Source organism: Paroedura picta, chromosome 13 (assembly GCF_049243985.1).
Source record: "Paroedura picta isolate Pp20150507F chromosome 13, Ppicta_v3.0, whole genome shotgun sequence".
NCBI classification, from domain to species: Eukaryota; Metazoa; Chordata; class Lepidosauria; order Squamata; family Gekkonidae; genus Paroedura; species Paroedura picta.
This window is the reverse complement of record NC_135381.1, coordinates 24,904,571-24,929,259: the sequence shown is the minus strand read 5'-3', so window position 1 is coordinate 24,929,259 and position 24,689 is coordinate 24,904,571. Positions and strand designations below refer to the sequence as shown.

Below are 24,689 nucleotides of genomic sequence, written 5' to 3'. Positions count from 1 at the left end.
GCTGAGTCAACCTTGAGCCGGCTGCTGGGATCGAACTCCCAACCTCATGGGCAGACAGCTTCAGACAGCATGTTGCTGCCTTACTACTCTGCGCCACAAGAGGCTCTGTAGTATTTAATTAGGACCAGGTAGAACTAGATTTGGACCAGATCCCATTCAGCCTTGAAGTTCACTGAGTGTCCTTGGGGTAGTCGCTCTGTCAGTCCCACCAACCTCCCATTCTGTGTCAATACAATGGAAGAAGGAACACCTAAGCACGCCACACTAAGTGCTTTGGAACAACAAGGAGAACAATATCAACACTAAAACCGTGGCAGCTAGGAGAATTGGCAGCTCTAAAGAAGATATAGTGAAATATTTTTATCCTTTTAGCAATTGCTATTTTTGGTTTGAAAAAAATTATGAGACAAGATTCAGCACAGTCCCAATTATATAACCTCAATGAAGTCACTAGCAATTACTTAAATTGTTTCTTTGCTCCGGGCTTTTATAGACTGGCTAGGCTTTTTGGTTTTACCTTTCCAGAAATTTGTATGATTTGCGTTTGATTGCACACTCCCCAGGTATCACTTAAATTCTTAAACAACTGGATTGGGTTAAGCATGAACTCATAGGGTATTAATAGCAATCCGTAATGTGATCATGGTCTCAATTAAACATAACAGATAAGAAAGTTGATTTTTTTTTTTTTTGCTTGGCAACTGGAAGCATCTGGGACCAGGGGAAAGGAAAACTAGCATAGGGGAAATAACTATTGATGAACACAATTATATTTTAACAGAGGATACCAATGGCTGCAGAGCCCTAAGGAATTAAATTAATGACCTAGAAAACAAGCTCAAATTAAGAAACATCAGGTTGGGGGTAGATCCCCAGTGCTTGATGAAAGAAAGAAAGAAAGATTTTTAGTAGATTTTGTTAAAGGATAAACTTATAGTATTTCAAGGGATGACACACTGGAAATTTCCATCATACTTTGTAAATTCATTTAACCCCACACAAACTAACTGTCCCATTTTCACACTTGAGAAACAGAGGATTTAACCAGGGTAAATCTGGATTGATTAATTAATTTGCATTACGAGGATTTAGTAATTATAGAATGATAAAAGAGATTAGTAACTGCACAGTTTTGGTTCACAATGAATTATAAAGCCATCTATTACATGTTAATTTCCAGATTACTTAAATGTAAATATTGCTGCTGGAATCAAGAGTCCAGAAGAATTGGTGATTTCTCAGTTCACAAGAGCATCAGTCCTTTCAAATCTAGAAAGGGATAGATCTGGGGGATCCCTTATGGATGATGTCTATAGAAATAAGTAGTAATAAGAATTAGCTACTTGAGGGGAAAAGGGGGGAAACCTGGAAAGGAGGCACACTGGGTTTTGAGCCATTTTATGTTATTTGTAATTCATCCTTATCCATGGTTCCTCTTAATATTTGTGAAATTGGCCGGGGGTTGGAAAGAGGCTCGGGTGTCCGCGTTGGAATAGGGCCAATCAGGGCACGGCCAAAGCTGGCCGCACCCTGATTGGCCCGCCCCTACAGCTCCTGCCCTCCCTCGCTGGCCGCTTGCTCCTTGACTCACACTCCACTAACAAAGGTCCACAGACTCCAGCGGCCACGACCACCAGCCTGCCCAGCGCTCTGCACCAGTCTAAAAGGTTACAAATGGGGGTGAGGAAGACTGTGGCCACTCCACCGCTGCGACGTCCTGGAGCAGCTGTGGTTGGTATGGCACCCACCTTTGGCTGCAACCAGGACCGTGGCTGCCTGGCTGGCCCTTATGTTGGTTTCCTGGCCTTATCCTCTGCAGAGAGCTCCCTGGCGCCCTCTGCTCCTCAAAGACGCGCTTCTGCAACCGTCGTCCTTGCCCTTGCCGTCTTGCTTGCGCTGCCTCACTCATGCAGCCACTTTGCCCCACACTCCGCTGTCAGACATGGCTGCAGACATCTGCAAGGGCCATGGGGCCTGCCCTGCCCTGCCTTGTCTTGTACGGAGGGTCCCTTAGGGGCTCTTGGTGCTGACAGCACCGCTACCTCCTCCTTGCTCCCATCTGTCTGCCTGCTGCGCTCGGTGGCTGGTGAGAGCACTCGCAAAAAATATGGCAACAGACGGAGAACATGAACAGCTCCCAAACCACCTTGCCTCCCTCTGCCACACTCCTCCGGGTTACCATACATAGCAGGGAAGGGGGGGGGACATAGCTGCACTGTCCACCCACTACCAAATGAGCCTCCCTCTGCCACATTCTGCTGGCCTACCGCGCATAACGGCATTGGGGGGGGAATGGCTGCCACCTCCCCTACTTCCAACGCCTCACGGCTCTCTCCTTGTTGCCACTCTGGTCTCTGTAGGGGGCCGGCCACAGCACGGGGAATACTTGCACCCTCCCCCCGTGGCCACCAGCGCACTGCTGGTGGGGCCTGCCACTAAAACTTGTATTTTTCATACAATGGGCTTATCTGTTAGTTTTAATATAAAATCAGAGAGGAGATTTATTTTCAGCAATGGCCAGGCAGATGCAGCTGAGAACATGATAATAGCAGGGAATGGAGGCAAGAACTCTTCCATTCACATTTCCAGCAGCAACTAGTCTTTCAAGCAAACTTCCTGTATACATTGTGGTTCCACTTAGCTTACCATGGTTAACAGTGCCATCTTAATTTTGGAATAAGAAAGTGTGCAGTGTGCAGAATACAGTGTGCAGAATGGAGCAGAATATAAAGGGTGTCCTGCAGGGGGCATCAGTGGAGAGGGATATTTAGCATAGATAGGATAGGAACTTCCCAATGATTTTCAAGTTATCTCCTCCAGTGTCATGATTGGATCAACAGGAGACTTCCTGCTTGTTTGAGTACACTTTTTCCTGCTTGCCTCCAGAACAGTTATTGATCAGAAGACTACCGACAACAGTTAGACTGTAGGTCTCTCTCTCTCTATATATATAGTTTATCTTCTTAATAAAAAGTACTTTATTCTTGAAGCAGCTTGGTGCCCTACTCTCTATGCATATTAAAACTCTGCCGACACTTAAGCAGTTCCCTCAGTCTAAGTCTACTGTCTTCAACGGAAGGAAAGGTACAACTCTGGCTATGACTGCACTTCATGTTTAAGATTCTGAGAAAAAAAATCTGTCTAGTATTCCATCATCTTATCCTGTGGCCAGTTTTGTATGTTATTCATTCAGTGGCAAAGCACATGCTTTGCATGTGACTTATTCTAGGTTTATTCCTTAGCATCTCCAAGGAAAAAGTAACAGATGTGGCGGGGGGGGGCTGTCACCACATCACAGTAGAGGACTGAGTTATATGGACCAAAGTTCTGACTCAGCATTAGGTAGCTGCTTAAGTTCGTACTATTCTACTACCAATTAATTTCACTGGATATCTCTACAACCTCCTAGTGGTCCCTGGTCCCAAAGAAACCTGCTTGACCTCAACCAGGGCCAGAGCTTTCTCCATTCTGGCCCCCACCTGGTGGAATGAGCTCTCAGAGATCAGGGCCCTGATGGAACCCAAACAGTTCCGCAGGGCCTGAAAAAGGGAGCTCCTCCACCAGGCATTTGGTTGAGGTTGACCTGGACCATCGCTTCCAATTGGCCCTCAGCCCCCCCCCTCGCCTCCTATTATGACTGCCACTAATCTGCCTAACGCTCTGGGTCCCAGTAAGAGTTGAGCTGAGGCTCCTTTGCAGTTCTATTGTATTATTATTGCTGTTATCATGTTGGGGTTATTGTTGCTGTACTGTTATTGCAAACTTAAATGGACTCCAGGGAATGGTAGAGGACAGGAAGGCCTGGAGGATCATTGTCCATGGGGTCGCGATTGGTCGGACACGACTTCGCACATAACAACAACAACAACTGTTATTGCTGTTGTCACATGTGTTACCTCATGTTATCTGTACCTGTTTCCTGTTCCCTGTAAACCGCCCTGAGCCTTCGAGGGAGGGTGGTATATAAATATAAATAAATAAACAAACAAATAAATAAAATGCTCTAGCCACATACATAGCGTTCCTTTTCTTTAGGAAAATTTACCAAGAAATTATTAGTCCCTTGCTGGAAAGGTTCCCAGGATATTCCAGTAAAGCCAGGCTCGAATACCTTTTTTTGGATAAGAATAATCTGATTTCACATCAGGTAGCTAGATTTTGTGTGAGGGTTCACAGTGTCTGGAAATCACATTTGGCAGCAGAGGCCTATTAAATTATAAATATTCATTGAAAGTCTAACTAAAAATACTGTAGACTTTGCATTTCTTTTACGTTTTTATTCAAATTTTAAGACCTAAATACTATGCCAGAAGTATATCTTCTTATATCTATATTTGTATTGCTGGTCAATGACTGTAGTAAACTGATTGACTGATTACCATCTGTTTCTTTAACTGACCCCAGTATCTCCAGCAGGCAGATAATTGATCACAGCCATGATACAAGCAAACAAAGTGAGTTTCCAGCTGGCAATGGCAAATAACAGTTTATTCCAATTGTGCAAAACTAAAATTTGCCACTGATTGCCAGATTGGCCATTTCAGATGATCTAGCTATTTCTTTCGGAATCTCACTGTCCAATAGGAAGGGGAAAAAGGATATTCATCAGAATGTACATTTCTGAATATGTGAAGAAGAGTTGGTTTTATACCCTGCTTTTCACTTCCCAAAGAAGTCTCAAAGCGGCTTGCAATCGCCTTTCCTTCCTCTCCTCACAACAGACACCCTGTGAGGTAGGTGGGGCTGAGAGAGCTCTATCAGAACTGCTTAGTCACAACAGCACTATCAGGGTAGTGATGAGCCCAGGGTGACCAGGCTGGCTCCATGTGGAGCAGACAATCAAACCCCGCTTGCCAGATTAGAAGCCACCACTTTTAATCACTACACCACACTGGCACTGCAGTGCAAGGTGCACTGGCACATCTGCAGGGTGCAACCACGTGGAGGACACAGTCCCACTGGGATTGCTGGTGCTGCGTTACAAATGCTGCTAACCATGGGAAGGGAGAGTTTGTGTAGCCATTTCCTTCATGCAGTTGTCCTGCCAGATGGCCAAGCAATGGCACCAGGTGGGGTCAGATGCGTGCGCCCACATGGGCCTGTCATCTGTAATGGAATACTAATCCATACCAAAGGCAGGAGCTAAAAGCCTAAAAGAGGGGTAGTCCACCTGTGGTCCTCCAGATGTCCATGGACATCAATTCCCATGAGCCCCTGCCAGCGTTTGCTGGCAGGGGCTCATGGGAATTGAAGTCCATGGACATCTGGAGGACCACAGGTGGACTACCCCTGGCCTAAAAAGAGCTCATCACAGAACAATGGCAGGTAGTACCTTCAGGATATCAAATTCTAACTGCATGCCTCTTGGGAACAACATCCATGTTAACTTACAGCTTCCATTAATCCACCAAGTACCTTTTCTCTATGAAACTCAGAACACTATATTCATTTAGAAAATAACTATGCTGTCCTTCTAGAGAACATTCAAGGCAGCATACATGGTCTTCTCTTCCTCATTTTATCCTTACAACAACCATGCAAGAGAATGGTTGGTCCAACAGAAAGACTGCATAAAACACTATGTGGGGTTATTTGCAGAACTCTTGTAGATTCCTATAGAGATGAGAACCCAACCAGCTATGAATGGATTCTGTGGGATTTAAATGGCCCTTCTCTTAATGTTCTGATTGGAATGACAAATGTTTACCTGTATGAAGTACCTGTTACTGATAAAGCACAGAAATCATATTTTATTTATTTAAAAAGTCCACCGTGGCTGCAAAAGGGCTGTGTGACTCATAAAGGGACTATAATGTCTCTTTGACTACAGGGAGCCTCTCTGCAGCATGTCATTTTGAAGAGTCCCATTATTGATCATTTTAATATCCAGGAGATAACTTACTCTTTTGAGTTGGCTAGTCTGTGATTGGGTATTGGAGAGATGCAGGGCGGAAGCAGACAAGACATAGACGATTCCTCCAGGCGTTGCTTCTTGTTTTCTCCAAATGCGTCCAAATTCTCAGACGGCTTCAACAACAACAGACACCAGAAAATTATGGCTTTAAAAACCCCGTGTCTCATCTCACTAGCTTTCCCTGCCATTGCAGATGATTAAAGAAAAAAACAATCACAGTGTATGTCCCTCCAAGTAATTGCAGCCTGGGTTGAGCCAAAATTAGCCAGGCAGATTCAGCTGCGTTTTTGTTTAGTTTGACGAGGATTTCTGTTTTTGAACATGGTTTCCCAGTACCTCTCCTGAGTAGTTCTATCATACCGGGCCTGCAGTTCAGCAGTAAATGTTCTATGTTGCTTTGGACCATGGCCTGGAGAGGCAATGAACTGATCACAGAATTGCTCGTTCCCACGCTAGCCTTGACTTAGTGTCTGCTCCCTGGTTTACTGTCACAGCCATTGTGATTGCAATGGCACCTACAGCAGCTATGCAGCCTCTTTGCTCCCCTGTTCCATCCCTTGACTCAGATGGGACTCAGATAGGCTTTTTTTTTTAAAGCAGCAGGCAAAAAGGACTCAGTGGTAGTGGTACATAATGGGGAGGAGATGCTGATGGATGTGGGCAGAGAGGTGTGGAAATCTGCAGCTTCTCATGCATGTTCTCCCCAAACCTGCTATGAGGGTGTTTCAGACTGTTATCAAAGCAGGTTTGGGAAACTGCGGAGCAGAGCTGGGGAAAACCTGGCAGACGTCTTGCAGAAGGCCCAACAAATGCCACAGCAGCATGTGCGTGTTGGGCAGTGGGCAATGCAGCATGAGTAGACGCCATCACTAGGGATTCTACTGACATTCTCATCAGCCCAGCCTGGTTCTCTGAAACAGGGTGGAAAGACATGTAATTTGTTTAACAAAACAAAATAGAATCCCAGGGGCTGTTTTTTAAATGGCTAGCACGTAATGTAGGAGGGAGGAAGCTACTGAACTCCCTTCCGTCATGCTTTTTCTTGATGAAAATCACCTCCTCTCCCCTGTCTTACCTATCACGGGGGAAAATAAGTGTGCCCATAATCCTGCACAAGTGGGAGGGGGAGGCCAAAAGGCTCTTTGGGGTGATGAATTCTGCTGGAGAATTAAAAAGAGGGAAAGGAGTAATCAGTCCCCTTCCCTGGCCTCAGTCCCCCCCCCCCCCTTCAACTTGCAGTTCCTGCAGCTGCATTCTCTTTAAAAACATCAGGAAAAATAATCAGAGAATTACACCTAACATGTAATTTTGCTCTAGGAAGGATGACTGGCAGATTCTTCCAGTTCCATTATTAGCACAGGGGCTACATCTGCATTCGGGCTGGATTCACTACCTTGTCTCTGGCATTAAAGTTAGCATTTGTAGCCCACAAGTGGCACCAATGGCATATGTTGCATTTGCTGAGATTGATAACATCCTCTTCTTCATTAAAAACATCTTGAAACCATTTTTACTCTGACCAGAAGTAGAAGCAAAGCCATTTCCCATTCAAGAAGTCCCAGTCTGACACAGCAAATATTCATTTTTATATAAATCCTATGTTCCCTTTTTTAAAAAACACATTTAATTTGAAGCATGCTGTCATATTCCATGATAGGATCCCCATGGGCATAAATAACATAAAGCACATAATAAAGCATTGTCTCTTTACAGGAAGCTGTTGCAAAAAGTGGATGCGAAGTTACTGAATAGCATTTTGATAAATCATATTTGTTTATGGAACAAAACCCACATTTCCCAATGTACATTAAAAGGCAGAAATCAGTAACTGCAACAAGCACAGTCTGTTGACTTTAATGGAGGCATGCCTGTTTAAGTCTGCAGTAAATCTGGACCATGCTCCAGGTAGTAAAAACAGGCCATCTAACAAAGATGTCGTAACAATCTCAACCCAAGAAGGGTACTACACAACCCCCTCTCTTTCATTATGCTCCCCTCCAACCTCCCAAATTTCACTCCAAACAAGTTCATAAACCTGGAAAAATGTCCAGTTATTCTAGACCGGGGGTCTCGGCACTGGTCCGTTGCCAGCCACGCCACCCTTCCCCCCCTCCTGCAGCGAGAAGCTTGCCGGGCCTTGAGCGAATCGGCTGCTTCGGCAGCTGATTCGCTTGCGGCCCGGCAAGCTTCTTGCTGTGGGGGGGGGGGAGAGGGAGACATGGCCACTGGCATGCCCGCAGCCCCGTGCATACGTGTTTGCGCAGAGCTGCCACACATGTGTGTTTGCGGCCCGCCGGCAGAAGCAAACGCGCATGCGAGGCAACTCCGTGCATGCAAGTTTGCACAGAACCGCCGCCCATGCATGGCTTCCGAGCCGCCGTCTCCCCCCACCCCTGCAGGCGATCCCCAGCGTTACAAAGGTTTGGGGCCACTGTTCTAGACTATAGATTCTGTGCATGAAAAGGGAGACCACTGCCTATACTTGTCATCACAGTCATTTTATAAGGCTGCTACTACTCATGCTAAATGTTCTTCACTGAGTGAACTATATAGTGTGAGGACTGTGAACCCCTGATTGTTGTGGCCTAGTTGTGATGCTGGATATCTTTGAACATGTATTGGGAAGCAGAAGTGGCAAAAAAGGGAAACTTGGACAATTATTGTATCTCAAATGTTCTTTCTGTTTCTGAAATGCATACTAATTATCTTTAGCAAACACAGAACAAAGAATCACAATCTAAAATCTTTCTGTATGCTTTTTTACTGGTATTAAAATTTCTGGCCTTACAATTTAGACAGCATAAGGTAAAGGTAAAGGTATCCCCTGTGCAAGCACCGAGTCATGTCTGACCCTTAGGATGACGCCCTCTAGCGTTTTCATGGCAGACTCAATAAGGGGTGGTTTGCCAGTGCCTTCCCCAGTCATTACCGTTTACCCCCCAGCAAGCTGGGTACTCATTTTACTGACCTTGGAAGGATGGAAGGCTGAGTCAACCTTGAGCCGGCTGCTGCTGGGATCGAACTCCCAGCCTCATGGGCAAAGCTTTCAGATGGCTGCCTTACCACTCTGCTCCATAAGAGGCTCTTTTGACAGCATAGCCTTACCCAAATAAACTGAATTAAAATGGGTAGCATTTACTCTTGCAGCTGAAAGAGTTTAGAGTATGTGGGAGTCATTAATCTGTTTTCAAAGGAGCTCACCACCAGAGTCTGAGTCACCTCCTAACTGGAAACAGTGATTCATGCACAGATGCAGTGGATAGTGGCCTATGAAAATGGTTAAGCTCTCATCAGGCTCAAAGCAGGATCTACAAATACACAATTTTTGCTTTGTTTTTTGGATGTAAGCTTTCCCTTTCTCATTCCTGGTGTTTTGATTCATTTGTTGCCTTTATGGCTTTTTTTTTTTGGGTATCATTTAGAACAGGGGTAGTCAAACTGCGGCCCTCCAGATGTCCATGGACTACAATTCCCAGGAGCCCCTGCCACCATTCGCTGGCAGGGGCTCCTGGGAATTGTAGTCCATGGACATCTGGAGGGCCACAGTTTGACTACCCCTGATTTAGAAGTTCTCTACCATTTATATCCATCCTGAGTTTTAAAAAGGTGTTAATTTCAATGGGGAAAACTAGTATGAAGGAGTAGAAAATGCCAACCAAAGGCTCACTGGTTCGATTCACACAAAGGAGAAGCGGAAATGAAACAAGGAGTTCCATGTCAAAATGCTTGAGTTAAAAAAAAATTCAGCAGCATCCCTCTCCTTGAGGCAGAGATGCAGCAGAATTAGCTGCTCCTAGTGATCTAATAGGGAAAAAGACAACAATCTTCAGAAAACAATAGGCAGCCTGCTCAGTTGGTGGCATCCCTGGATGGAAAGGATTCTTCCATTTTGTAAAGAATTTCTCTCACAGCATACAAGCCTTTCCCTTCCGCATAATAGCCCCAGCATGGTTTGGGAATTACTGATTCACTTCCATCCGTGTATATCTTTCCTCTATAGGAAGAGTTTTCCAGAAGCAGACTAAAAAGGCCAAGCAAGCAAACCTGACATCCTTGCTTTCCTGAGAGATAACAACCAAACAGTTCCCCATCCTCTACAAAAAGATGGATTACCTTGTGCTTCCTTTTTGATTTAGTGGACGTTTTTTCTGCAGCTGGTGTCGGGGATTCTCGGGACTGTCGCCTGTGCCTTGTATTAACCTCCCGGGACTCCACTTTCCCCGGTGTGCTCTCAAAGGGGTCTTGTCCAGGGATCCGAGAGAGTAAACTCAGGTCTATTTTCACCCAAAGGTATTTGACCTCTTCAAACTCTTTGAGTGGGGAAAGAGGTTCACTCTGCACAATTGGGATAGGTGAGAAAAGCTGCTCCTCTAAATCATTAATGTTTTGGTCAATGGAGATATTGCTACTGTTGCTCGTCAAGCTACTTACGCTGAGGATGTTACTGCTGGAGTCCTTGGCTTTAACACTATTATCAGGGCCACTGGAGGCCTGCAAGCTTTTGGCCTGTAGGCCCTCTTCCTGGTCAGTGTTTGAATCAGAGGTGGACGAATCTGTTTCCACAAATTCTCGTGATTTGGGAACAGTTTTGCTGGGGCCTCTGTACTTCTTCTTCTCAGGAACAGGCCCCACACTTGTCCTTGGTTCTTTCCTAGGAGCGGTCTTCCCAGTGGTTACCTTAGTGCGAACTTTTGGCTGTTCTTGGGACTCTTGTGTTTCCTTCTCTTTGGGTGTGCTGCTAGTATTATTTGGTTTGGACCAATTGTACTCTTCGGCGCTGGAAGTCCTTTCTACTTTTTTGGGTTGTTTTTTCCCGGTAGTCCTTTGGGAGAGGGGTTCATTGTGAGCTGGTGATTTCTGCTTTGAACTTTTTGTTTCTACTGGAGCTTTCTGGGCAACCCGGGGTTTGGCTTTCTCACGGATAGGACTACGCAGTGCCCTGTCTTTGGACTCAGCCAGGGCCAGGCTGCTGCTCAGCTTCCCTTTGTTCTGTCCTTCAAGCAGCGGGTTGCTCTGAGATTGTGAGCTGTTCTCACTGTGGCTCTCATGCTGGTTGCTGATGATGGTCTTGTTGTGGGGGTTGACTTTGTTCAACCATTTATCCAGCTGCCATTTGTTAGCGGAAGGGGGTTCAGGCTGCAGGAGGAGAAACGACAAACAAACAACCCTTTAAAAATTAAATGAATATTGTACTCCCAACACTTACTTCTGCTTCGCTCAAACAATGGCCACTGCTTACCACACTGCACTATGGATGGATGAGCGAACTTAAAAAAAATATTTTCTCCAAGGTCTTTATATACCAGTGAAAAAGAAGGAATGCTAAGAAATTACATATTGATTTTAGAACTCAAATAACAATGGAATGGGGTACATCATTCTGAAACCTGCATGGGCTTGATCCCATACACTTGAATGAATATCTCCTTCCACGTGTCCCCCTCTGCTAATCCTTATAAACATGATGGCCAAACCCCTGTTTTTTCCTACAAATTTTATACACTGGGGAAGAGCAGGGTTTTTGCAGTGATGGTCACCATACCATGGAACTGCCTACTGTTCAGCTAGCAATCCCTTTGTCTTCTTTTAGACATAAGGCACAAGCCCCTTTTTTTTGTATCAAAACACTTTACAAGAGGCACTTTTGATTGTTTAATATAATTTTATTGTAACTGTAGTTTTACTTTGGAGATTTCAAGAGATTTCTGCAATATATAACAATAAAGTGTTATTAACTCTGCAATTATATATTGTGACAATAAAGCCAATGCTCTGTTATTGTAGTGATGGGGGTAGTGGGAAAGACGGGATATAAATACATTTAATGTACATGTAATAAATACATTTATGCTTCAAGCTGCCTCAAATGCACTGCAGAGAATGCAAGACATAAACGTTATGAATAAATGGATAAATAAATAATCACACCAAAGCATGATCAATAATGATTGCCATTTCACTGCATGGTAATCCATAAAATCTTTCTTCACTAACTCTCATGTAATAGGCTGAGATTATTATCCAAGTAGCAATTTCCCAAATTCTATAAACCACGCTTGAGTTGAATAATATGAAGCAGTCCTAAACAAATGCTTTAAGAGGACAAGAGCATTGGTACCTAAATCTGTATGGATTCAAAAATATTGTCTTGAGAGATGGGATAATTGTTGGTGATACAACAAAATGTCTACAGCTGCTTGTACGTCCACTGCAAAACATTCCACAATGCAACTGTTGGTAGATTTTTGTTTCAAATAATGTGGAACAAATAACTGGCAGTATGATCCCTAAATATCTGTTCCAGATATTGAATAGATATTTATGAGATGCCCAGAATAATTAAATGCAGTGCTCCACTGGGCACTGACTGTGAATCAAGAAGGTCATCTTGTGGTAGAAGAAACAGTCAGGAAGTGATGCTCTGTATAAAAATAACCACGAGAAGTCCAGCAACCTTCTGTCTGGAATGGCGAACATAAATAATGTTTACATGAACGTAGGGTTGCCAACTGTTGAAATAAAAAATGGGCCAGGTTCTTAAAGTCCTAGGACGTAGTGAAGGGGATAGAGTCCAGTGGCCTTGGAAAAAGAACCCGTAATAAAAACATTTCTATTCACCCAAAGGGAGCAGCTAAAAGAAATACTGCCTAGGGAACAAAAACAGCCTTGCCCCTGTTTTTTCTGGCACCTGGAATGAATGACAACACTGGTCAGACTATATTTCCTCCCCAGCCACCACCCACCCCCTGCCTCTCTGATCAATTCGTAAGCAAGCGGACTGCATTACTTCTTCAAAAACTCTCAAGTTCTGCATTTCAAATAAGCAGGGAGATATTCCATTGCAAAACCAATGCTAACTGGTTGGCGTCAGAGAAGAGATAGTATTGAAAGTGTTTTTAGCAAGCCAGATGACTCTTCCATCTAACTCAGCACTGTGTGCTCTGACTAGCAGCTGCCTTCCAGGCACTAATGCACTGGGAAACCAATAAGGCAATACAAAATATCCAAATTGGACTTATACAGAGTCGTCTCTCTTCAGTTTCAGTTATTATTTAATTCTTATTTCATACAAGTCCTGACGCGTTTCGCCTTAGAGCTTTTTCAAGGGACGGTTTTTATATTTAAGGACCAACTTCAACTTATTAAGAAATCTCTTGACAGAGTATAAGGTCATACAGTAGCTAAACGTAGCTAGTGGCGTTGTGACGACTCTGTATAAGTCCAATTTGGATATTTTTTATTGCCTTATTGGTTTCCCAGTGCGTCTGTACTATTCTATATTTGTCTCTTCACTGGGACCCACCCCTCCCAATTCATTCATTTTTGCTTCCAGGCACTAAGGCAGAGAATGATTTTTCAATACCAGTTTGAGATCTTTCACATGGAGAAGGTGAGGACTGAACTTGGCAGCTTCTGCATTAAAAGCCAGAGTCCTCCCCCTAAGGAGAAGGCAAAATCCCTTTGGCTTTACCTCTGGAGTTCCACTGCGTGACTCTTCATTGCATTCACTGTCACTGGAGCTGGTTTCACTGTCTGAATCCGATTCTGAGCTGCTCTCAGATTCACTGGAGCTCCCTGAGCCTCCGCTGGAATGTACTAAGACAGTGTTATGTGTTGTCGTCAATGGGAGGCCACTGTACAGGAGAGAAACAAATCTCTGTTAAGTCTATGTGTTCACCTGACTTGGTCTTCAGTAACTTAACTACATTTTAATCCACAATTTTAGACAGATTCTCAATCAGTGGTGACAGCACAATGGTCTTCTCTTTGTGAATGGGCTACATTATGACGAGTACCCGGGGAAGGGACCAATTCACCTCTGCCATGCATACTCATTTGTCCTTTCAGCCTGTAACTTGTGGGCAAAATGTGGTCTCTACAACAACATTACCTAACCCACTGTGTCCCTTCCAAAATTTTAATCAGAGATTTGCTTGTAGCTTCGCTTATACAGAAAGGAAACCTATTTTCACATTGCCAAAGTGGGAGACAGGACTGGCTTTATAAACTGGTTTGGGTTTTGCATGAAATGTCTTGGGCCAGGCAATATGTGAGTGAATGCACTACATACCTGTAGAACCATTATTGCTAGGTGCAAGCAATTTATAGAGCTTGACCATCTACAAGAAAGGTCTATTTGGGTGACCAAATTCATTCAGGGAACAGAGTAGATCATGAGAATAGAGCAGTTGGCAATTGTGTTCTGTGGCCTACAAAATATATAAAAAGTGTGAAGGTGGCAATAAGTGGAAGTAAGAGAGGGAATGTGTTAATCCCAGATTTGTGCATAAGAGGCCCTGATGAAGGGCCTATTCTCACGTTGACAAGGTTGCTGTTTCCTCAAGGCTCTGTCTTATACTCCTCTTGAAAGGTCTGTATATGAACACTCTAGTGGGCTGAGTTTATGGTGTGGGAGCAGCTGTGGTTCACTGGCAAGAGCATCTGCTTGACACACGGAAAGTCCTAGGTTTATTTATTTATTTAGGTAACAAATAAGCCCCATAGTAGAACCCCAATAAAAACCCATTAAAACCCTTCCCATGCCACCAACTCACTCTACATACCACCCTCACCTCAGGAGAAAATGGGGGGGGTAGATCTTCCCCACTCAGGGAGGGGCCCAGATCTAACTGTCCTGGCCTCAACTGAAGACTTAGTGATTTACAGGTCCTGCATAACTGAGGAAGTTTTATCAGGGCCCACAGTTCTCCCAGGAGCTCATTCCACCAGTCTGGGGCCAAGATGGAAAAGGCCCTGGCCCTGGCTGAAGCCAGGCAAACCTCCCTTGGGCCAGGGAGCTCCAGGAGATTTGCACCTGCTGAGTAAAGTGCCCTGTGGGAGGCATAGGGAAGTGGTCCCTCAGATATGTGGGGCCTAGACCATAAATGGCCTATCCTCAGGTCTACCAAGTCCGAGTCTCAAAATAACTTTTACCCTATTTTAGAATGCTTGTCCTCAACCTTGGCTTGTTCTAAAAGTTTAGGCTACTATATGGAAATCCTTGATTATGTTTTCCTGAGAAATCCATTTCAAAGAAACAGAGAACGCATCAGTTCAGAAGGTCTGAGGACATGGAAGGTCTGGTTTCAGTCTTGTTGGTGCTTTTTTTGGGGGGGGGGGAGGGGAAAAACAGGGGTTATGAGAAAATGGACCAAGAAGATGTAAATTATTGTCACATCCAAACCAGTTAGTGTGTGGCTTGCAGAAACAAATAACTATCATTTAAATAATTTACCAATTGAAATGCACCATCTTCATTTTATTTTTGGCCGTCACATTTATAATTTATGTTCAAATGAAGGACATTAGGCAGCTGTAATATCTGAGTGTAAACACATTAAAATAAATTTTAACAAAGACTATGGGTTATTTCCCCCTCCTTCAGGTTGTACACACAAAAAGCTATGGACACATTACAATTTTCTTGAGATGCCCGGGGGATACTTTATTTGGAGCTATTTTTCACTCATGTTTTTGCTAACTCGACACCAAAATGAAGCTCCTTGGAATCTCCTTTTCAAACTGAAGCCCATCTTCTATTCAGCCCTCCCCTGCAAGCCACTGCTATTTATAGAATAAAAACATGGTTTAAATAACTGGGTTTCTAAAGCAATAGTTTTATCGCTTGCTGAAATAGCTCCCTATTGACTTCTAGGCTCCATTCAAGGTGCAGGTGATAATCTATCAAGTCCCAAATGGCCTAAACTCCGTATATCTAAAAAATGGCCCTGCGTAAACCATCTCTGCATCAAGTAAAAATTGCAAGGGCATGCCAGAGATGTACTATTTTTGGCCGAGAGGAAATATTTTCTCTTGGAGACTCCCCAAAACTAGTGTTCAAATCTTCTGAAAGGAGCATAACATTTTAATTCAAACTACCTTTTGGTGACTAGGGATTAGAAGGGATGGAGTTACACCATAAAATATTGTGACCTGAACTTTTGGTGTCCTGTTAAATAACAGGCAAACAAATGATGGTGATTCCATTAGCCTCTAGCCACTCATCAGTACACCAGTAAGTGGATGTATCAAGGGAAAGAGGGCGAAGGGACCCTGGGCGGGAAAGGAGCAGGGCCACCACGTCTTTGACGCGGAGTCCCTGCTCCTTTCCCCTGTGTGAAGGGAGCCTGGGCGGGAAACGAACAGAAAAGCCACGTCTTCAACGCAGCCTCCCTGCTCCTTTCCCAAGGGTGAGGGTAAGGCGACCAGAGGACTTACCCACGGGGAAGGCAGCTTCCTCGGTGTGGCAACTCCCCGGCCGGCCCAGCCGACCAGCCAATGGGGAGCCGCACAATTGGTTGCTTGGCCCTCGAGTGACGCTCGGATGCGGCTCCTGATTGGGCCCTCCAAGTTTTTATCATGGACTCGGCCCGCCCTCTCTCCTCCCCTTTACCTCTTAGCGCTTTATTAATACCGCTCCACAGGAGCAGTTTAAAGATCATGCAAGTGACAGTCATTTGTGGGATCCTGAGGCTGTGTGTGCGCTCCCTCTTGTGCTGTGAAAATGTGAATGTGCAAAGGAGGGAGGCATCCAAGAGCTCCTTGATGAGTGTTTAACCAGCTTGCCAGATTCCTGAAAACTGAACAATCAGCTCTTGGAAACTGGTATGAGCTGGCTCCAGCATACCATTGGATGAAGATGAGATCAAAACAATAGACCCAGCATAGTCTTAATTCTTTTCTGGTGACAACACCAGGGACCCTATGACAAAACATTCTGCTAGACTTGCTTCAGGTTGCCAGCTGGGCTGCAATAATTATTTCCTGTTCACATAAAATAAAATACAATCAAGTAATATTTGACTTTCTTCTTGGGTGGCAAAATTATGACTTTGGCTGCATCGTGACATTTCATGCTAAAGACCTTACGGCCACCCAACAAAATCCTTCAAATCAGAGGCTCCCTCTTTTTTTATGTCACTTAGCTCACAAGCTAGAGAACAGCTCTGTCACACACTATGCAAAGATGAGAAATAGCATTTTCCCCTCAACATCACGCAGAATGAAAGATAAAGAACTGCTTGCAAGCAGATAAATGGGTGACTGATGGAGAAGAAAGGAGGTATATACAGAGAATGTTCACAGAGAATAGGGTGGAGTGGTGGGAAATCTTCATTTTGAAGATAAATTGAAATGGAGAGATTACAGGCCTTTTAGGAGGGGAAAATCTATCATTCAAAGGAAAGTACAGGTTGAACTGAACTTTCCCCTGGAGGCAATTTTCAGCCATATGCTTGAAAATGATTTCCTATGAAGATCAAGGGTTCAAATATTATCTGACAGAAGTGCTACTTTATCTTTCTCATATATATGGGAGTCAGGAAGGGTCTATAAAGGGGAGAGACGACAGGTCAGTAACAGAACACACAGCATCCAAGAACATCCCAGGTATGCTACAAGGATGCTGGTGTTTTGTTTTGTTTTTTTAAGCCAATGGAAGATGTTAATGAACTGAGGTCTTTGGCACCTTGACTCTTAGTTGATTTGGCACACAGAAATATTCCTCTACCAGCCATACTCAGAAAGACCTACTATATTCAACTGCAATGGCTCTCTGTTGGAGCATTAGAATAAGTTATTCGAAAGCATGAAGTCACAGGAGTTCCTATGTAACAGAAATATCTCATACAACTTGTGATTTTCTATGGGTCTCTTTTTCAGGTATTACATGCACATACCATTTGCATTTAAAATCATTTCCAGAGGTTTAAACCTCTGTCCCGTTTCTGAAAGAAAGGCCCTGTCCAGACCTAATTCAAAATTCTGGTTGACTTAAACTAACTATAACAAGAGTGATGGTCTGAATATAGGTCACTGTGCTAAATATGACTAGCTGGGGGCCAAACTTCAGAGTAGAGTCTGCTTTGCCAGGCCCAACTTGCTGTCCCTGCAGTCACAAAGCAGTTGGGAGGGAAAGCCATTTTTAAAGTCCCCAGGCACCCAACTTGGCTAGGCATGATGGCACAGGAGGAAGAGGGGCTCCTGTCTTCTCCACTGCGCCATTTTCCTGAGACAAGACAACTAGAAAAGGGGAATAATTTGTGTGTCGTTGGAGCTGCACATGTACTTAAAATGTACAGAAGCACAATATATGGAACTGCAAACCATCTGTACTGCTTAAACAGTGTGCAAGCTAAGATGGCAGCCACTGGGCCCAGCTTTGATGCTGTTTGGTACATAAGTGAGGGTGTAGGTGACTCTTCTTAAAGAGCTTCTTAAAGAGATTGTTAGAATACTGGACTGGGAGACCCAGTTTCAAATCTCCATTCTGCCATGAAAGTCTGCCAGGTGACCATGAGCCAGTCATTTTTTAATCAGCCTAACCTACCTCACAGGGCTGTTGTTATAAAGATAAAACGGAAGATGGGGGAATGAAATTGTAAGCTGCTTTTAGTACTCTTTAGAGAGAAAAGCAGAGAATAACAAAATTTTCAGAATTCAAAGTTCAAATGCAGTTTCTTACTATGAAACTTGTAGAGTAGCCAAAGTAAAACAAACTCATGGCCAAAGTAGGCTCTTTGCTTCCACACAGGGCTGTTGGAATGGTAAATTAGATGGTAAATAGATACGCTTCTTGGAGGGCAGGTGGGATGGATGAAAAAAGAAACATCTTCAGTAATGTAATCTTATTCCCCACCACAGGTTGGGCAATTCAAAAGCTGGCAAGGGAAGGGTGGAATATAATAATAATAATAATAATTAAATAACAACAACAACAACAACTCTTACTTTTGAGTATTTACTCTCTTTCCTGCCTGCCTTTCTAGATAGCATATTTTATTAAACATTTTTTCACATTATATTTTATGGCTCTCAGAAAGCCTGCTACACTACAGAAAAAGGTAGCAGCACAGTCAGGAATCAGTCTCATTTATAATAGCACGAAACAGAATACACAGCAAGGCTGATTCCGCATGAGGGGAAAAGGCTGGACAACCACTCATATGGCTGCAAGGGTAATCCCCACTTCAACAGGAGACTGCTAACAGCCCGGAGAGCCATGGCCTGGCTCAGTTTAGGGCTCCAGGGACCCCACATTAAGGGAGCACAGATATTTTGTGAGTTCTCTTTGCTGCTATGGGCACCATCGGCAACCATGCCAGGCCAGGCCCCTGTGAACGTGGAAGGCCCAGTTCCTCCCTGCCTATGACGTGACAGTAGGGGCAAAAAAATACGCAGTGCTTTGTGGCTCCGCAAGGCCGAGTGGGGCATTTTTTTTAATTTGCAGAAAGGTGGAATTCCATTGTAATGCAATACTACCGTCCTGCAAATAACCGCCTGCCAGCCCCCCATGCAGTGAAAACTTGCCATCCCAGTTGTGTCATCGGGACTCAGAAAGCCAGGGCAAACAGGGTCTGCCGCCAAAATCTGTCTCCCGTGGAGGCACATGAAGCAGCCGAGTATGCTGCTAACTGCAATGCAGCAGTGGCCTGGAGCGGTGCCTCCAATACGGAATCGGCCCAGAGAGTTTTCTCCCAACAACTGTGTAATGAAGTCAACAAATACAAGTCACCACCCCCATCTCGCAATAAAGTAAATTCACAATGAATAAAACCATTTCCCAGCAGTTTCAAGTTTAACTCTTTTCTTCTTGTTCTTAATAGGTCCCAGAAGATCTGCAGGAACAAACTAGACAATGTCAACAGGTTGACCAGGTCCGGATCTTGGTGACACCTACAATATGGTGAGCTGAGGTATTCTTGTTTCCCCTCCACACCTGGTTGTGTCAGTGGGTCGGACTCAGGGAAGTTTTCACATCTAGTTTGGCCTTCAGTGGGCTAAAGCTTGAATAACTCTGCATAGGACTGAGCTGTAAATGCTGCAGTGTCAATAGTTATACTATCATTAAAGCAGCTGGGTAGAGATTTGTTAAAAATTAGCTGTAATAACAGATGAACTGTCTCCCAGCATCTATCTAGCATGGAATCCTGTTCCACATGATGAATCCACCATTAAGAAGTTCAGGTTCGTTTCAACTCATGGTGGAGAGAAATCCAAATTATCCACAATGCCATAGAATTCTTTCAAAATACTGTGTCATGTCTAAAATTTTATACAGTCTGAATAACATATCCAAACACATTATCTAATTAACCACTCTATACAAAGTTAGTTAAATATTTATCCAATGAACTCAAGGCCTATCTTTTTAGTCTTGTCCCATCTTCAAGCACTGGTCGTGTGTGTGTGTGTGTCCTCCCTGTCTGGACCAGCTTACAGGGATGCCCCTCCCAGCAAGCTGCCAAGGCACCTTATAGATATCTAAGTCTATACAAAGTTCACTCTCTATTTCTAATGGCAGAATGTTTTACAAGAGGGAAAGCCCCAATGGTCACTCCATCACACAAGGTAACCAAGTAGAAGCCTACACATGGTAATAATATAACAATAACTTTAATTTTGTAGCCCACCTTGCCCTGTAGGTTCAGAGCAGGTAATATCACAATTAGATAGAACATTCAAATCAAATAAATTATAACAATAAAATCAATTTAATACATTAGGTTTACAAATTAATTTAGGTTAAAAGGTTGTCTCTTCATTATAGTTAAAAGAAGACAACTCCCCCTTGTTGTTGACTTGCAGCCCTATATTTGTAGGTATACTGCCTCTAAACACGCCAATCCATTCAGTTGTCATGGGCAGCAGCCATGATGGATCTATCCTCTATCCATTCATAGCTCTTTTTAAAACCTTGCTAAGCTCACATAACTCTGTGTACTTAGAAGGGTAGAACTCAGTCTAGGACTGCATGGTCATCGTCAACGACAGTCACCATGTCCTGTAGCAGTGAGTTTCATGAGTCCACCACCCCATTATATTATACAAAAATTCACATACTGCACTGCTTTAAAAAAGCACGCAAGTAAATGCTGTTGTGATGGACAAATCTTGCGTATCTCACACTGACCACTAAAAGGCCAGGTGGCACTCCCCAAGGGATCTGGCTTCGGTTGCAGACCTTACATTATGCTCTTTTGTTTTCAGAGCTGAACACCATTGCTGATCTCAGCAAACATTTAACAAATACCAGCAGCAATCCCCACCCTCCCCATGTAATTTAAAGAAATAAATGATTGACTTCTATTATCAAGTCGCCACTTTTACTTCATGTATTTCCTTAAGTTAGAGATTCATTTTCCAAATGTCTCTTAAATGATTGCAGAGATTTTGTGTGCATGGCTTATTTTTCTGCACCATAAATGAAGAATGAATGTGCAATTTACGCATTGCTTGTTTCCCCAGCTCGCTGCTGAAACTGTTATTACATTATTTTCAACACATCATTTCCTTTTAATATTTTAATAAACCACTTTAAAGGTGAAACAGAATAGTTGCAACAAAGATAATGCACTCAACTAATCTCCAGGATAAACGTAGTCAAATCTGAGTATCGTAAATATACTCAGCAATCACAAACACCACTTAGACAAGAGTTATCAACTGATTAAGAAAATTTTACCTTTGGCTTACTTTGTATAAAACCAGCTCTGAAAGCCAGGTTAGATATCATATGGACTCTTTTGCAAGATCTGGCTATCAATAATGGGGTGGCCCTACCTGGGACAAGGACTGTGGAAATCATTATCACATAATGCCATAATGTTATGTGCAATTTCCCCAGAAAGATTGGAGGCCTGAAGCTGTAAGGAGAAGCCCTCTCCCCTCAAAAGCACTACTTTGTTTGAAAACTATCTATTAACATTTTAGGAATTCTGCTGCTATTTGTATCCTGATGCCTTCCATCTGAATGCAAAGACTTCTGTGAGGAACAGAGGATCTTCCAAGACAGCACAGGTGTAAGTTGGTGCTTCTTCATGGGACTGCCTGGACAGAAGTCAGTAAGACTGAGGCTCTGGTCTGCCCAAATACAACAGGCCTGAATTGTTATTGGTTGCTGTTAGATGTGTTGAATATTGTTCCAAAGATGATATATGTTGAAGTTGGTTTATAGTTATTTTCATAAATGCAAGTGTCACAAGGTGGGATCACACTGTCATAGATGTGAACTCTCTCCTTTTTGAAATAAAAAGCAATTATTTTTTATATTGTTGTTTAAACTGAATAGGTTACATAAGCAAGAATTTATCTGTTCCATTTTCATTTTATTCAAGCTGGATCTCTTAAAATATAAGGAAATAAAAAAACTATGTGTGGGATTTTAATGGTCCTGGCATCATTGAGAAACTTAAGTTTTTCAAACTTTTAAAATATGGACTAGGGGTTAACATTTGGTTCAAACTACATGTTACACCTCCCCTTAAGAAAGAGACAACCTTCACATCCTAAGCAACTTCATAGGTGCCTCATTAATCTTTTATGCAACTTTTTATGGACCCTTATGATTGTAGCACTTACTTTCTCTCCTTTCTTGCATCTTTATTCCTAACTAGGATAGGCCAAACCCTTTAGGATCCAATGCTTTCATAACCTTGGTTTCCTTTGCCTTTCACAAGGTTGTCCCTTCCCATTTGGTTTAATAGGACCTGGGGAGCTTCTGGAATTACAGTTGATCTACAGACAACAGGGCCTCACTGGAGTGTGAACTCTTTGGCTGTATAACCTGTTGAGGTCCCTTCCCTCCCCAGTCTCTACCTCAAAAATGTCCAGTGGTTTCTCACCCCCGTTTGGCCCACCCTGCCTCCCACACACTCAGACTTCAAACTGGAAGGTCATAGTGACATTTGCCTTTCTATCTTTATTTGCTTCTGTATAAAGTTGTAAGTTTATTGGTAGATGTGTGCCACATTTTGCCTTCCTAAACTATGTACAACACAGTTGCATTCTGGGAATTTCATCATGACACAGAGGGAAGAAGTAGGCATTTATGTGCATTCATGTTTTATGTACAAGAAGTGTTGGATTATGACCTCAAAGATCTAGGCTCAAAGTCTGAAAAGGTTGCCCTGATAATTTCTGGGGTCAGTCATTATTTTGCTTGGGGATTGTGACAATATGATGGGAAGGGTTCCAGAAGCTCCCTGGAAGAAGGGTAGGATAGAAGAAAAGGGTTAAGAAGTAATTGTTGCCTGGAGAGCAATCAGATATCATCTATGCCAAGAGCTTGCTGTGAGGCCTTAAGCAAACCACTCTTTCTTGGCCTCAGTCCCACCATCTGCAACATGGGGAATATAATTCTTTTGACAGGACTGTTGTAACGGTAATGATGAGAACTGTACTTTGAATAAATGCTAGCTATTATTATAATGCTCATCACTGATTGTTAACAATAACAAAAAATATGTGTGCAAACCTGAAGTTGTTTAATTTTTTGCCATGTGGTAATTAGCGGCTGCGAGTAACCGCGGCTGCCATTGACATCGTGGTTGGTGCCCCAAAAAAGTGTCCCTATTCCGGGGGGATGCTCTTCACCTCTCGGAATGGGAGTGGGATTTATGGTTGTTTGACATTAGGGCAGCTTGACGGCTAGCCTCCACTCTCTTCATGGTTGTTGAACATTAGGGCGGGGTTGTTGCAGTTATTCTTTTGAGGGTTGGCGGGAACGGGGTCTGCAGGTCCCCATTCAGTGGTGGGTTATGTCCGGTAAAAAGCCTGTTGGCAGGGAGTCCCATCTACACATCCAACTCCCTGAGGCTGGGGGCCTCCCTAACAAGACCAGCTGCTAAGTGGGCATGGCCTACCTGGCTGGGGGCTTGACGGCTGATAGGTCAGGCTCTTTATTACCAGGCATTGGGCCAATCCTCCTTTGTGGGTTGAAATAAAAGGCTGCAGCCATTTCTACGCCAAAACAATGAGTCACATTTTTATTGGGCTAGTCGCCACCGGCTAGTCAACTGCAGGCTGTCATCTGTATCAGCACAGCTTTGTCGCAGATCCAGCATTACTACCCTCTTGTAATTTTTTTGGTATATTGTTACCTGCTGTCAAGAACTCTTTGCAAAAATGCACATTGTGTGACTCATCTAAATCCTCTGTATGACTCATTTATTTGGGATAAAGCTCCTGAGGAGTTTTAACTTTAAAAAGAAAGGGGGAGAAGGAAATGAAACACTGGCACTACATTATAATAACTTGTTCCAATGGCATGAATAATTATCAAGGGCATATAAGGCAAAAGTGTAAATCAAAGAGATTTCAACAAGTTGCTGTGCCTTAACTATGCTTTCAAATGACGAATAACAACTTCGCTCTAACCTTCAACATGGAACAGGCATAGTTCTTACTATGGATTTCAGCACTCCGCTATTAAGTGCAGAAGCAGCAGGGGAAAGGCACTGATTTGTAGGACATATTTTAGGAAAATTACCCGTTTCCTTCCCTTTGTGCTGTTTTGTCCTACGGCTTTGCCCAGGTGGAAGTCACATAGGGATAAATCAAACCATCCTCCAAGGCAGAGATCCCCAAAGTAGTGACTGTGGGGTGTTCCTGCTGACATCATTCTCAGTGTTTGCCAAGTGTACTATTATGCATAACCTTGATTTCTGACATTTTGTGGTTGGCTTTGTCTCCTGCATAAGCCATTGTCTGATTGACTCCACAGTATCTGATAAAAGCAAGTACATTTTATCTATGTCTATCAGTCCATTGTACTCCACAAGAAAACTTTCCCAAACTTCCCGAAGTGTGCACTTATGCAATGCCTTGGGATTACGAAGCCCTCCCTACTACTGCATCCCCACAAGTTCTTGCTTGGATAGGCCACGGGAAGGCAGAACTAGGAGCAGAGAGGGGACTGCTGGGCCTGTGTCTTAGCCTAGTCACATTCCTAGGGACATCACTGGCAATAGAGGTTTAGACTGCAACTGAGTCGAAC

The 24,689-nt window shown here is 43.5% G+C and overlaps 1 protein-coding gene across 3 annotated transcripts in view; it reads right to left on the bottom strand.

Annotated features, from left to right (window-relative positions):
• Positions 1-24,689, bottom strand: part of AFF2 (ALF transcription elongation factor 2) — a 417,511-nt gene that overhangs the window by 47,726 nt on the left and 345,096 nt on the right. For all 3 annotated transcript variants that reach the window (XM_077308979.1, XM_077308981.1, XM_077308980.1), the window contains exons 10-12: positions 13,386-13,548; positions 10,028-11,050; positions 5,903-6,027 (exon numbers count right to left, since the gene is read on the bottom strand). In XM_077308979.1, coding sequence (XP_077165094.1) covers positions 5,903-6,027; positions 10,028-11,050; positions 13,386-13,548 — 1,311 coding nt within the window. The remainder of the gene's footprint in view (positions 1-5,902; positions 6,028-10,027; positions 11,051-13,385; positions 13,549-24,689) is intronic.